A 14,333-nucleotide genomic window follows, 5' to 3' on the forward strand; every position below is an offset into this window, starting at 1 on the left:
AGATGGTCATTTTCAAGGTAATAATGTAACTGGGCTCTTGTGACATCAGTTTTTAAGTGTACATTTTTAAATCAGTGCAGCAATATATCAGTGCACTTTGTCTCGCATGTCATTAGCAGTATTTACGCATTTACCCCGCGCCCTCGCGGGGATACTGGAAACTATTGCAGCCACTTCAGGCAGATTAACTGTATAAATCCATGTAAACATCCAAGTTAAGTGTAAATAAATGCCTTGGCTCTGCTGTTCGCGTGATCGACAACTGGAGCGCGAACAGACAGCATTTCTGCATGCACAGCGAGTCGCGCAAAGGCGCGCAGGCGATCGTATGGTGAAGAGAGTGGCTGTGTCCAAAATTGTTCACTCGTTCACAATTTCTTATATAGTGAATGGCAGTTAGTGCACTATATCTCAGCAGTGAGTGAACGAAATGAGTGAGTGAATTCGGACATATGAACTTTTAAAATACTTGGGCCTTACTTGTTATTCTTATTAAATAATATATTAATACAATAAATCTTCATTCTGATTGTCATTTTTAATATATACTGTGTTAATATAAAGAGTAAACATGTTTGATCAAATAAAGAGTACATTTAAAAATGTATCTGTATGTTTTGTCTCTCTATATGTTATTATGTTAGTTTAGTTTAATCAAGATATTATTTGTCAAAAAGTAATTTAATACATTCAGCATGAAATAAAACATTGCAGGAGTGAAGGAAGCAGTAAACTCCCAGCTCGTACGTCTTCCCCGTGGTGGATTGTGGGCAATTAACCGTCGTCGAGTGTACATCAAATGTACACTCGAAATTAGAGTGCATTGTGGGTAATAATGAGTTAACAAAATTAGGGAATGAGTGACTCACTCAGAATTCAGACAATCCTACAAAATGGCGGACACTCGAAATAGTGCACTATATAGTGGATAGGGGGTGGTTTCAGACACAGCGAGTGTTCCATGACCGTGGTTGGTGCCCTACACAGGCTGTGTATATGCATTTAGAGAGCGGAGGTACTGCTGTACAGAACTAATGATCTAAATTCTTTCGACTCTGAAAACTGTAACTACACTGAAATAAGAATCCACGCAGGACTTTAAAAGCTATGAAATAGTGAAAGTAGGCAATAATAAAGCATGATATTGCTTTGGTTTATATTTCAGCATTATATATCATGTCCTTGTGGGATATTTTCACGTTTTACTAGAAATGTTTCCAAACCTCTCTTCTTATTGACAAATTCTTCCAGATCTGACAAGAGCCCTTAAAGGGATCATTCACCCAAAAATTTTAATTCTCATTATTTACTTACCCTCATGCCACCCCAGACGTGTATGACTTTCTTTTTTCTCTTGCAGGAAGGAAAGCACTGATCTGACTGCGCACCTCTGGGGGTCTTCCTGATGGGAAGAACACCACTTAGCGAACAGACACCACTTAAAGGCATACAGGTGCCTCGTAGAGGGAGCCCTAGCCTGAGTGAACGTGTCTACCACCGCAGGTGGGAGACAGCTTAGGTCTTCCGCGTCCCATCCAGGGGCCAGACATGGAGATTCCAGAGGTCTGGGCGCGGGTGCCGGATGGTGCCCCTTCCCTGAGAAAGAAGGGCCTTTCTCAGGGGAATTTGCCCGGGGGGAGCTGTCACGAGGAGCGTGAGGTCCGAGCACCACGTCTGGGCGGGCCAGTAGGGTGCTTACCAGGACGACCTTCTCCTCGTCCTCCCTGACCTTGCACAGGGTCTGTGCAAGCAGGCTCACTGGGGAAAACGCATATTTGCGAATGCCAGGGGACCAGCTGTGTGCCAGCGCGTCTATGCCGAGGAAGGCCTCGGTGAGGGCGTACCAGAGCGGGCAGTGGGAGGATTCTTGGGAGGCGAACAGGTGCACCTGTGCCTGACTGAATCGACTCCAAATCAGCTGGGCCACCTGAAGGTGGAGTCTCCACTCTCCCTTGAGGGTAACCTGTTGTTACGGCGCGTCCGCCGAAGTGTTGAGGTTGCCCGGGATGTGAGTGGCTTGCAGCGACTTGGTGCTGCTAACTCCGTTGGAGGAGACGGCGGGCGAGTTATGACATACAGCGGGAGCGCAGACCGCCTTGGCGGTTGACATATGCTACCGCTGCCGTGCTGTCTGTCCGAACTAGCACGTGCTTGCCCTGGATCAACGGCCGGAACCTCCGCAGGGCGAGCAGAATTGCCAGTAACTCGAGGCAGTTGATGTGCCAACGCAGCTGCGGACCCGTCTAGAGGCCGGCGGCTGCGTGCCCGTTGCCAACAGCGCCCCAGCCCATTTTGGAGGCGTCTGTCGTGACCACGACGTGCCTGGAGACCAGTTCTAGTGGAACACCTGCTCGTGGAAACGAGAGGTCGGTCCAAGGGCTGAAAAGACGGTGACAGACCGACGTAATGGCCACGCGGTGTGTCCCGTGGCGCCATGCCCGTCTCGGGACTCGAGTCTGGAGCCAGTGCTGAAGCGGCCTCATATGCATCAACCCGAGCGGGGTGGCCACCGCCGAGGATGCCATATGCCCCAGGAGCCTCTGAAAATGTTTCAGTGGAACCGCTGTTTTCTGTTTGAACGCCTTCAAACAGGCCAGCACCGACTGGGCGCGCTCGTTCGTAAGGTGCGCCGTCAAGGAGACTGAGTCCAACTCCAAACCGAGAAAAGAGATGCTCTGAACCGGGAGGAGCTTGCTCTTTTCCCAGCTGACCCGAAGCCCTAGTCGGCTGAGGTGTGAGAGCACCAGGTCCCTGTGTGCGCATAACCCGTCTCGAGAGTGAGCTAGGATTAGCCAGTCGTCGAGATAGTTGAGAATGCGAATGCCCACCTCCCTTAACGGGGCAAGGGCAGCCTCTGCGATCTTCGTAAAGATGCGAGGAGACAGGGACAGGCCGAAAGGGAGGACTTGTACCGATACGCCTGACCCTCGAACGCAAACCGCAGGAAGGGTCTGTGTCGAGGAAGGATCGAGACGTGAAAGTACGCATCCTTCGGGTCTACCGCCGCGAACCATTCTTGATGCCGGACGCTCGCTAGAATGCGTCTTTGCGTCAGCATCTTGAACGGGAGTCTGTGTAAGGCCCGGTTCAGTACTCGCAGGTCCAAGATTGGCCGCAACCCACCGCCTTTTTTCAGTACAATGAAGTAGGGGCTGTAAAACCCCTTCTTCATCTCGGCTGGAGGGACAGGTTCTATCGCGTCCTTCTGTAGGAGGGTAGCGATCTCCGCGCAAGGTAGCAGCGTTTCCATCTTTCACCAAGGTGAAGTGGACACCGCTGGACCTGGGCGGATGCCCAGCGAAGTGAATCGTGCAGCCGAGTCGGACGGTCCGGACCAGCCCTCGCGACGGACTGGAAAGCGCAAGCCATGCATCCGAGTTCCGCGCAAGGGGGACCAAAGGGACAACGTCATCGGATGTACCGGCGGGTGGGGCCTCGCGGCGGGGCGGAGCTTGAGGTGCCACACCACATCGTGGCCGTGCTGAGTCCGAGGACATCGAAGCACTTACCTGGCTCCTTGTGACCACCCCCGGAACAGCCTGGGACGGGGGAGGAAGAGGCCTGTCCTCATGACCCGTGGAGACTGTCACATCGGGGGCGGATTTGTGCCACAGCTGGGCGCTCAGGGCGGGAGACCGCCGCTGGAGCGCCAACCTGCCAAATGGAGTGGTGGACGGTGGTCGTGATGCCAGCCGTACACACCGAATATGTGACCCAGGGAACAAGGAAACCACTCTTGCGGAGCTCCTGAGTACTGCAGCCACTTGGGCATGCAGCGCAATTAAATGCAAAAGGTAACAAAAAGAAGATCTGCTTACCAGCTCCAGAGCAGCGGGTTTCGTTGTCCCTGGGTCGCCCGTCTCAGGGGCGCTTCGAAGACCTCCGTCGCTCGGAGAGCGAGGTCGGTCGCCGAGCGCAGTTCCTGCACCAATCCCGGGGCGGAACTACCCTCGTGCAGTTCCTTTAGTGCCTTGGCGGACTTGCAGGAGAGCCATGGCGTGCAGGGCGCCGTAGGCTTTGACCGTTAGAGATGACGTAAACCTACAGGCCTTGGACGGGGGCTTTGGGCACCCACGCCAGGTGGCGGCGCTCTGCGGGCATAGGTGCACCGCGAGCGCCTTTATCCACCGGGGGATTGCCGAATAACCCTTGGCCGCCCCACCATCGAGGGTAGTGAGAGCGGGGAAGCTGAAAAGATCGGGACCGGGCAGTAAAAGGTGCCTCCCGCGACCTTGTCAGCTCTTCATGCACTTCCGGGAAGAAAGGAACGGGGCGGGGCGTGGCTTTGAGCGGCGCTGCGAGCCCAGGAACCAATCACAGAGCCGCGAGGGTTCAGGGAAGAGCGGTGAAATCCACTCTAACCGACGCTCGCGGCTGTCCGGAAAGCATGTCGTCATCTCCGCGTCAGCCTGTGACTGGGCGATCGACCCCGAAGGGAGGAGCCCAGCCGAGGCTTCCGACTGGACGAGCCCGCTCTCCGATGCTGCGCTCGAGAGCTCATCACTTTCGCGGGCTCCGAATAAGAGGTCGAACTCGCCGTGAGACGAGCCGGCGGACTCACCCGGAAGCCCGATCGGGGCAGACGAGCGTGCTGGGGAATGGGAGGTCCGCGGGGGATACCCGGCGGAGGCGGTCCCATTGGGGTCCCCAAATCGCCCCCAGTGCTAGCCGCGCTGGCCTCAAACCCGTGGGTAAAAGGACCGAGGCGGGAGCCTCTGGGGTGGCTCGCTTCCTTACGAAGGCGAGCCGCGACCGCAACGTTGCCATGGACACATTCTCGCAATGAGAATGTGACCATCCATGAACGCTGTCTCCACGTGAGCAGTGCCCAGACACGAAAGACAGTGATCGTGACCGTTAGAAGGCGAGAGATAACGAGCACAACCAGGAATAACACACAATCGGAAAAGCATCTTTAAAAAGACGCGTCTTTAAAAAGACGTTCCGTGTGTGCGCTCTTTTAGAGAAATATATACTCTTTTAGAGGGGAAAAATGCTCTTTCAGAAAATATACTCTCTAGTTTTTCTGCCGAAGCGCCCAGGGGCGTTCTCTGCAGTGCACCAGTGCAGAGGAGGGAGAAGCCGCTGAAATGCACCGTCAGATCCAGCAGGTGAATGAACAGTAGTATTCAGCTCAATGAGCATGACCGTTCGGCTCCGAAGAGAAAATCTGAATGAGTGGTTGCATACCAGCTCCTTTTATACCCGTATGTTCGGGGGAGTGGCATGCAAATACCACTCGCCAATTTTCATTGGCCTTTTATCAAAGACCAGAGGTGTCTCGGGCTCCCAAGAGTGACCCCTAGTGTCACTACATCGACACCAACGTCGAGTGAGTGACAGATAGGGAAATCAAGATATTGAATATTGTCAAATAAATAAAAAAATGCCACAAAGAAAAAAAAATTACCATGGAGTTTCCTCCAATCTGTAAATCATTTAAGGATATAAGTGTGTAAAGAGCACTTTACATGAGCCTCTTACTAGACCGTGTAAATTAATATCACAGATGTTAAATATTCAGCAATGCATTTACAATGAACACCCATGCCAGGACACTAGTCCTCTATAGCTGCTAATGATAACAACACTCAGAAGAACCCGCCTGTTCACTAACACAAACTGCCAGAATCTGTAATGTAGCGAAGAAGAAAAAAGAGATTCTGATGAGGCTGTATTTAAAAAAGGCATATAGAAAGAAAGAGGTCCGTTTGAAATGCAGCTCATGGTAATGTATTAGGTCTGCTTCTGAACCATTTGGCGATGCAGTTTGCTTAGAGACAGCTTTCACCTCTGCTGATCAATGTGAAAAGTGAGCGAAGTTAAGCTGAAAGCAAATAATAAATATTCTAGGCATCCCTTGTGGTTTGGGATGCTGAGGGTGGGATAAGCCCTCAACAGTGTTTGTTCAGTTTGAGGTGTATATTGAGGCCTGAAATAACATAACAGCCTCCCTTTCTCTGCAGTGCGAAAACATTTTGGCCGCTATTCAAGCAATCATGCAGGACACAGACTTTTTTGAGAGCCTGAGATTACAAATTTGAACATGCACCTGCCCTGCAAAAAAGCATAAACATTAGATCTGACACTGTATATAATCTATTTATGTCTAGATTTAGAATACATTAATTCAATGTGATGCTAACACATTCAGCAAACCAACATTAGAAACTGGTAATGAGAATGAGAAATCCTATTGGTCCAAATTCACGTTCCATTGAATTGTATATCAAACATTAAATATTTTTAGTTGTAATTTTGTCACATTGCACCTGCTTAGGACACCTGTGTTAGGGGGACTCAACCCTGTCCCAGCTGACAAATTTATGTTCTTAAAACATTTTCCAAACATTACATTGCAGTTGTGGAAATGTGAAAATGGGCAACTTTCTCAATTTTGTTTAAAGGACAAATGAAAAACATTTACTCCTAACACAGTGAGAACTTTTATTAAATTCTAATAATGTCAATGTTCTATTAACATTTTTAATAACATTTGTTCCTAACCTTTACATAACATTAACATGAGTGAAAGCAACCATTGGTGATAAAAAAAGGGAGCAAAATTCAACTTTATGCAAAAGAGCATTGACGCAAAGTGGCAACTACCAATGTCAGTGCAGACACTGGAGCAATTTCTAGCTGATGAAATATTTTAGAGCGGAGTGTAACTAAAATTATACGATAAAAACATTACCCTGACTTTTCCATGATTGAAATAATTTCCAAGATATTTCCAGGCCTGAAAATCAAAGTTAAATTTTGTAATAAAATCAGTATGGAAACAGTGGGGGGAAAAAAATATTTTTAAGGAGTTAAGACTCAGATTGTTTGGTTAGGGGAGCTGAAATGAAAGACAAGGGGGGCTAAAGCACCCCTGAACAGGGTCTAGAATTGCCAGTTTTGCCATATTAGGAAACTTAATATTTCACAGCATATTTTAAAAGCAAGGAGAAAAGCCCCATCTAGTGGTCAACTTTGAATAATACAGCTTGGCATCACTGAAAAGAGCAATGTAACGTTCAAACCCAGGTTGATAAAAATAAATAAAACAATTATTTCAAGGCTAAATGTGAGTTTAGACCTCCAATGCAGGTCCATCTTTTAATTGTTATTCAACCTCCAACTTACATTGGGGAGACAATGTTATGAATACAAATGATTCTTCAAAGAAATGCATTCTTTAAATAATAATAAAAAAAAAAGAAAAAAAATCATGAAAAGTGCATACACATATAACAAAACAGAAAAATAAATTAACAAAGCATTTGACGCAGTCTCATGCAACCAAACATTTACATGTTTTTTCTTTTTCTTTTTTTTTTTTTTACCAAATATTATTTTCCTATTTTGGTCAACCTAGGCTGTTGATTATAAATAACAACCCAGATATCAGCCCACCAAGTGGGTACCAGTTTGTGAACAATACATGAAAACTGCTCTGGGCCGAAATAAATCAATCATTCAAGTCCAGTGTGTAAACCAAGAGCATGCATATTCCATAAGACTGATACAGCTTTATTATAATGATAAAATAATTTGTCCTATCCAAAAGCTCGATAAGACCATGTCATATTAGCACTTGAGCCATTTAAAACATCCCATATTCAATAAGATTTAAGTAGAGATGGTAATAGCACTTCTCAGAGTTCTCTGTACAAATCTACCATATGGATCACACACCATACACCAATTAGCCACAACATTAAAACCACCTGCCAAATATTATGTAGGTCCCCCTCATGCCACCAAAACAGCACCAACCCACATCTCAGAATAGCATTCTTAGATGCTATTCTGCTCACCACAATTGTACAGAGCGGTTATCTGAGTTACCATAGACTTTGTCAGTTTGAACCAGTCTGGCCATTCTCTGTTGACCTCTCTCATCAGCAAGGCATTTCCGTCCACAGAACTGTATCACTGTATGTTTTTTGTTTTTGACACCATTCAGAGTAAATTCTGGAGACTGTTGTGTGTGAAAATCCCAGGAGATGAACAGTTACAGAAATACTCAAACCAGCCCATCTGGCACCAACAATCATGCCATGCTCCAAATCACTGAGATCACATTTTTTTCCACATTCTGATGGTTGATGTTAACATTAACTGAAGCTCCTGACCCGTATTTGCCTGATTTTATACACTGCACTGCTACAACACGATTGGTGCCAGATGGGCTGGTTTGAGTATTTCTGTAACTGCTGATCTCCTGGGATTTTCAAGCACAACAGTCTCTAGAATTTACTCCAAATGGAACCAAAAACAAAAAACATCCAGTGAGTGGCAGTTCTGTAGACAGAAATGCCTTGTTGATGAGAAAGTTCAACAGAAATTGGCCAGAATGGTTCGAACTGACAAAGTCTACGGTAACTCAGATAACCACTCTGTACAATTGTGGTGAGCAGAATAGCATCTCAGAATGCTATTCTGAGATGTGGGTTGGTGCTGTTTTGGTGGCATGAGAGGTATTAGGCAGGTGGTTTTAATGTTGTGGCTGATCGGTATATGTGTAATGGTCCAAAACAACTTCCAAACTTAAGACATGGAATGACGTGAAAGATGTAGTGAACATAATGCTTAGTGTGTCAGCACTGCAGGCGATGCAGGGAACTGTGTGCACTGAATTAATGCTAATGTTGTAGGAGAGATATGAATCTCCCTGCATACTAAATGTGAAAGCATGACCAGGCCACATCACGTCAGCAAAATGTGAAAAACCAAAATATGGTGGAACTATAAAAATAAATGTGTTTAGACAGATTATGATTTTAAATAATCATAATATTATTTTTAAAAAAGAAAGAAAGAAAAAAAGTAATATATAAAAAGAAAATAGCATGAAAATTCAAATTCCAATCACAAATTTTGGAACACTTGAATCATGTTTAAAGCTGTTGAGCTAATCATTTACACTCTGACATTACAATATTTAAGAAAATAAAAGTTTCACAAGTGTGCAAAAAAGCAATAAAAAGGAAATTATCCATGCTCTCAGCTGTTATTTAAAAAAATATGCAGACATTGATAACCAGACTCATTTTGTTTAGCAACAGTCACTTGCATAGTTAAGTGCATGCGTCAATGTAATCATGCAATACTGTTTTTTTTTTCTTTCCAGAAATAAATTTTCAGTGCACACACAATATGGGCCTGTCGCAAATAAAAGCGTGCTACACATGAAAAAGGTTCATTGCTAAAGTGTTTATTTTAGGATCAAGTGTGTAGAGAGATAAGGGTGCGTTTCAGAGACCAAACAGCAGCATGAAAATGAGAACGGTTCAATAGTGGCATCAGCACAGCTTGGATTAATGTTTTAATTGCTGGCCAACAAGCTGAACAGTGGCCGATGTAATGAAACCATTATGCAGATGGAACAATATTCTAATGACCTGCTTATCCTTACATTTCTACTGTCATAAATGCAATTTTGAATTAGTCAAAATGATTGTTCGAATGAAGTTGTCTTCGCTTACTGGAGAAAGAAAATATATTTGAGTGAATTCTGTGGCACTATACAAGCAAGCAACATAAAGACCTTTTAGCAGAACAATTTCATTCAGGTATTACATCCAGCTGCTAATAACATAATCTTAGCACAATTTTTTTTTTTTTTTTAAACAGATCCCCCATTTGTTTATGATTTACCTTGAATAAATATTTTTATTACTATTGCATATGTGCAGTATTAATCATTAATAAAATCCTTGAATAGAGAAGTCAATATATCTTTACTCCAATAAAGTTTTGAAAACTATTGCACTGGTTGTCCACAGATAAATATGGAGATGGAAACCATCACCAAAGCGTTCGACCCCAATTCAAAACAAGCCAAAAAAAAAAAAACAACAAAAAAAAAACTGCATGTCAGCTATGGATTTGGCGGGCATGAAATGTTTCAAGTATGACATTGTGGCTTTAAAATTTTCTGTGTAAAGACAAAATAATATACAAAAAATCATGCAGGGCTTACAACATCTCCATTCATATCTAGATCAGGAGATACCACAGCATTTTGCTGGAATAAACTAAACAGAACGAGATTAGAAGATTGTCCTCCACTAACATACCATTCGAAAGATCACATTCGTACAGCAACAATTAAGCTATCGGTCTACATTTCTATGGGCAGTAATGCTACTTGAACACTTGTAACTACTTTCGAGTACAAAAGGAAAAGGGGTTTGGAGAGCAGTTTTTGAGAGTTACCAGTGAGATTGTTCACTGCTGAAACCCCAGACAGTCTACAGTGTCAAATTCTGCTGAGTTTTCATGACGTAAAGGCAAGGGTATACTTTTTTTACCATGTGCCGTTCCATCTCGCACATGGCCGAGTGCTCTTGTTACTGCGAGCCCATACAGATGCGTTCGACTTGTGTGACGGTGACGTGCAAAGAATCGGACTGTCTGCGTCTAGAAAAACTAGGCTGCACGCGGACAGTGCTGATGATAAAATTTGCATCATGCACACTGTGCGCAAGACGTACCGGCACGTAGAAAACTGAAGTATACTTTGGCCTTAATTCTTCTCAATGTTATACTGTATCAGTGCCAGAGGAACACTGGACTTTAAATAGCACCAAGTATAGAAGTGGAGCAAATTAGTACAGTGCTCCAAGGAATATATCGTAAGATTCTAATTTCATCATAAGTGACTTGTCCTAAGAAAGGAACAGTAACAATTTAAAAAGTATATAACATATCATCCATTGCATTTAAGCATTATTAGAGGGAGAAAAAATATGTACAAAGTGCTAGTTTAAAACATTCCTATTCTGAATCGTGAACAGTAGTAGATTCACATACCATACCTTGCCAGAGACAATGTTTTGGTTCCATGGCAGGATAGAAAGGCGCTTCTGATAATTTACATATTTTCTTTAAGAAAAAAATAAAATACAGGTATATACTATATACTTTAGTCTTATATTCTTCTTAGGCACATCAAAAAATAGCTGCATTACAGAAAATAATGACACCACTATTAAAATGTCATTGAGGCGTATATGTTGGCCGTGCAGAGGATTGCATGCTGGAAGAAAGCTTTCTAGAGGATGCCATCTTTTCAAGTGGCTTCTTTCCATTGATGGGAGACTTAAGACTAGTCTCGGAAATGGAAGACTTTGACTTGCCTACTGGCAAGAGAGAGCATTTGACAGGGGTTGAGATTTTCGAGGATTCTTTTTCCTCCGTGGAGGCCTTGCTGGAGCGTGGCTCTGGAGAGACCTGCTGGGAGGAGTTGCCCACGACCTCATCAGCGCTGTTGAGTTTATACTGGCTGCTGGACTTGGCTGTCCTTTCAGCAACCTTCTTAGCAAGAATCGTGGTCTTGCCTAGGTCGGCCGACCGGCGAGTCTCTTTCTGCCGAAGTGCGCTCTTGAAGAATGACAGTCCCTTGTCCTCAGACTTGCTGCTGCGGCGGATATCTCTTGAGGAGACACTTGGGGAGCGCAGGCTGGTGACTGAGGAACTACTGCTGGAGCTTCGTATTGGCCTCCTCTCTGGCCGACTTCCCTCTGCACTTTTGGGCTGGGATGTCCGAGGGGTGGCACTTGCTCTGGACTTGTCTGCCAGGGGACTGGTGGAGTGTGCCAAGTCCTGGCTGGAGCCCCTCTCCACTAACTTCTTCTTGCCAGAGACAGAGTTCCTCTCAGCCATAGAGGAGCTTTTCTTGGCTGTAGGTGATGGAGAAGCAGAGGACTGGGGCGTAGAGGTCAGAGACAGCTTCCCCTTTGTGCCTCCAGACACTGGAGACACCTGCGCCTGCGAAGACTCTTTCTTTCTTGGGGGAGTTCCTGAAGGTGTACCCTTGGTACTTTTGGGAGAATCGCTCTTCTCTTTTATATTGGTCATTTTGGTTCCCTTCGATTGAGGGCTGGAAGACACTTGGGAGGATGGAGACTTTGTTACAGACGAGGTGCTCTGGCGCTTCTTAGAGGGTTTCTCCTGGTTGCCCTTGGTCTTGGCGGAGCTCTTTTTGCTAGTGGACCCTTCTGCTTTCTGAACCGATCCAGATATCTTATGCTTCTGATCTTTGGAGAACATTCCAAGCGTGTTCTGATCCACAGCATTAATCTGGTTGTTGTTGTCAACAGGTTCACCTTTAGAGCTTTTCCTGTCAGCCTGTACTGGAGCTCTACAATAGGCCTCATCTAGGATCTGTTTTCCATTGCTCTCATTGCTACCGTTACCCTCCATCATTGCCAGCGGGGCCTTACTGCTGGGTTGACGCTCATGTCTGCTGTAGCTGCCAAAGCAAGATGTGGACACCTTGTCGTCACAAGCTTCTCCTATCCTCTCAAGAGGAGGGGAAGAGCGAGAGTCCAAAGAGAATCGTGAGGGTGAGTTGGATCTCATCTGCAGTTTAGCTGACAAGGACCAGGAGGGTTTCATCCCATTTTCACTGAAAGCCAGAGGACTGGTGACTGACGATCTGGAGGACAAGCTCTGACGTTGAATACTCCTAACGAAGGGTCGCGCTGAGAATCCTCCTTATATAAAAAAAAAAAAGTACAGAGATATTAAAACTAATGCGCTGATACCAGACAGAATGAAAGAGCATTGGCATGCAGTTTTGTCTTAACTGAGCAAGGCAGGTGATCCTGGGTTAGTAAGCGCTAAAGCTACAAGAGAGAGAAGACATAAAGAAAGGCAAGAGTAAAACACTGGACAATACACAGAATAAGAGGACACAAGAAAGATGAAATATGGTACTAATAGGCTTCTAAAGATTTACATATTAAAGAAACTGGAAAGGTAAACATCTACATTAGGATTGAGAGGCATAACAATGTTGCTCACCATCGTCTTCACTGCGATCAGCAGGAAACTCCACTGACTCTGCCAAAGAGATCAGGGATGTGCGTCTGGAGGAGGCTCCGGAGGCCAGGCTAGGCGGCCTGCTGCCTGGGAGCCGGTTAACCCAGTGTTCACATAAAGAAGAGCTGGTTGAGCCTGAGACAGTTAAATGGCGAAACAGAATGTAAGTATCTTCAAAAAAGTATACAAATTCATTTAAAGGGGCCATATTCTACACTTCTATAACATTTCATTTATTTTTAGGGTTTCTGTGAAGAAATTGCCCATTTTATAATTGGCTAACCTTTGCATGTGAAAACAGTAGTTTACACTGCCGTTCAATGCTGAATACTGAATAGCTGTTGATATGTAAACATGGATGATCATATGTAAATGTACTCGTGGTTATAACATAAATACCATGACAATTTTTGAATGACCATAAGCTTAATTTTTATAAATAGTCTGGGAGGACTGGGGAGGGCTTTTGCATTGTGAATGTTAAAGTAGCACAGCAGACTCTTATTACAAAAGAATAACCTGTTTTTCATTATATGTCCCTTTTAAACGGCTCTACTTGGAAAAACCTACATACAGCCGATGAGCAAAGGGGCTATAAATGTTCATTCTACCGTCATAGCTCCAAACATTTTATCTGGCTGTATCAAAATTTCATAAGAAATTGTCAAGCTAATATTAAAGGCTTTCTTTGGGCTGGAAAAGGAGGGCCACTTGCTTCATATGCCAGCACTTCCACAACCCATCTAGATTAACAAGACAAATGAGTAAGTAAACTGTAAACCCAAAACCCAATAAGGAACAAAAAGTCACCTGCAACGGAGCTGTTTGCTGACCAGGAGGGAATAGTTGTCCTCCTTTGATAGAACAGAATATATGCGGTCTGCTGGCAGACATCCTCATCAGCTACAGGCTGAACTTCACTGTCATCAAAGCAATACCACTGGCCATCAATGGAGTTCTTACAGTAAGCTGTTGGAGTAAATTACACAAATTGCCATGTTCATCAAATGCACCAATCAAAAGGCCTATGAGACTAAATGTTTCAACTAAATGCTAGCACTGCAACTCCTGGTGCTTCTAACCTGTGTAATGCCCTCCATGCATGTTGCCATGATGATTACACACAGCATACAGGTCGTAAAGGTAGTCGTCTGGGTTACGGCCAAGTCCATATGGTCGTCTCCATGGTGACCAGTGGGACGGTAGACTCCAACTGCTCTGGCTTCTCTTCACTACATGGGGTGCCATATCCATGCCAATTAAAGGAAATCTCACCATGTTCTGCATCTTAACTCTCCTGTCCCCATCCTAGAGGACACATAACTCACACGTTGGTATATTGGAGGTATTGGAGGCTTTTATACAAAGTACATTTTTTACAGGGCCTTGCTCATGGGCACAATGGTGTTAGCCAATGGATCGCCCACTGGTGGGGTTCAAACATACAGTTTTTAAGTTGCAGCCTAGATCTTTAACCACCCTACATTAAAAATTAAAATGATAAGGGTTGAACA

General features: G+C 44.8%; 1 protein-coding gene across 3 annotated transcripts in view; it reads right to left on the reverse strand.

The window, feature by feature from the left end:
• The window catches only part of LOC127451453 (ubiquitin carboxyl-terminal hydrolase 31-like), a 220,067-nt gene that overhangs the window by 162,157 nt on the left and 43,577 nt on the right, over positions 1-14,333 (reverse strand). The window contains exons 13-17 of one of the 3 annotated variants that reach the window (XM_051716179.1): positions 13,902-14,127; positions 13,630-13,788; positions 12,802-12,954; positions 12,585-12,623; positions 9,185-12,491 (exon numbers count right to left, since the gene is read on the reverse strand). The exons of 1 other annotated variant lie outside the window; for it this stretch is intronic. In XM_051716179.1, coding sequence (XP_051572139.1) covers positions 10,993-12,491; positions 12,585-12,623; positions 12,802-12,954; positions 13,630-13,788; positions 13,902-14,127 — 2,076 coding nt within the window. In that variant the 3' untranslated portion in view covers positions 9,185-10,992. Of the gene's footprint in view, positions 1-9,184; positions 12,492-12,584; positions 12,624-12,801; positions 12,955-13,629; positions 13,789-13,901; positions 14,128-14,333 lie in introns of those variants that run through there. One more of the 3 variants, XM_051716180.1, reaches the window with a different exon arrangement.

The sequence above is a fragment of the Myxocyprinus asiaticus genome, chromosome 14, assembly GCF_019703515.2.
Source record: "Myxocyprinus asiaticus isolate MX2 ecotype Aquarium Trade chromosome 14, UBuf_Myxa_2, whole genome shotgun sequence".
Lineage (NCBI taxonomy): Eukaryota > Metazoa > Chordata > Actinopteri > Cypriniformes > Catostomidae > Myxocyprinus > Myxocyprinus asiaticus.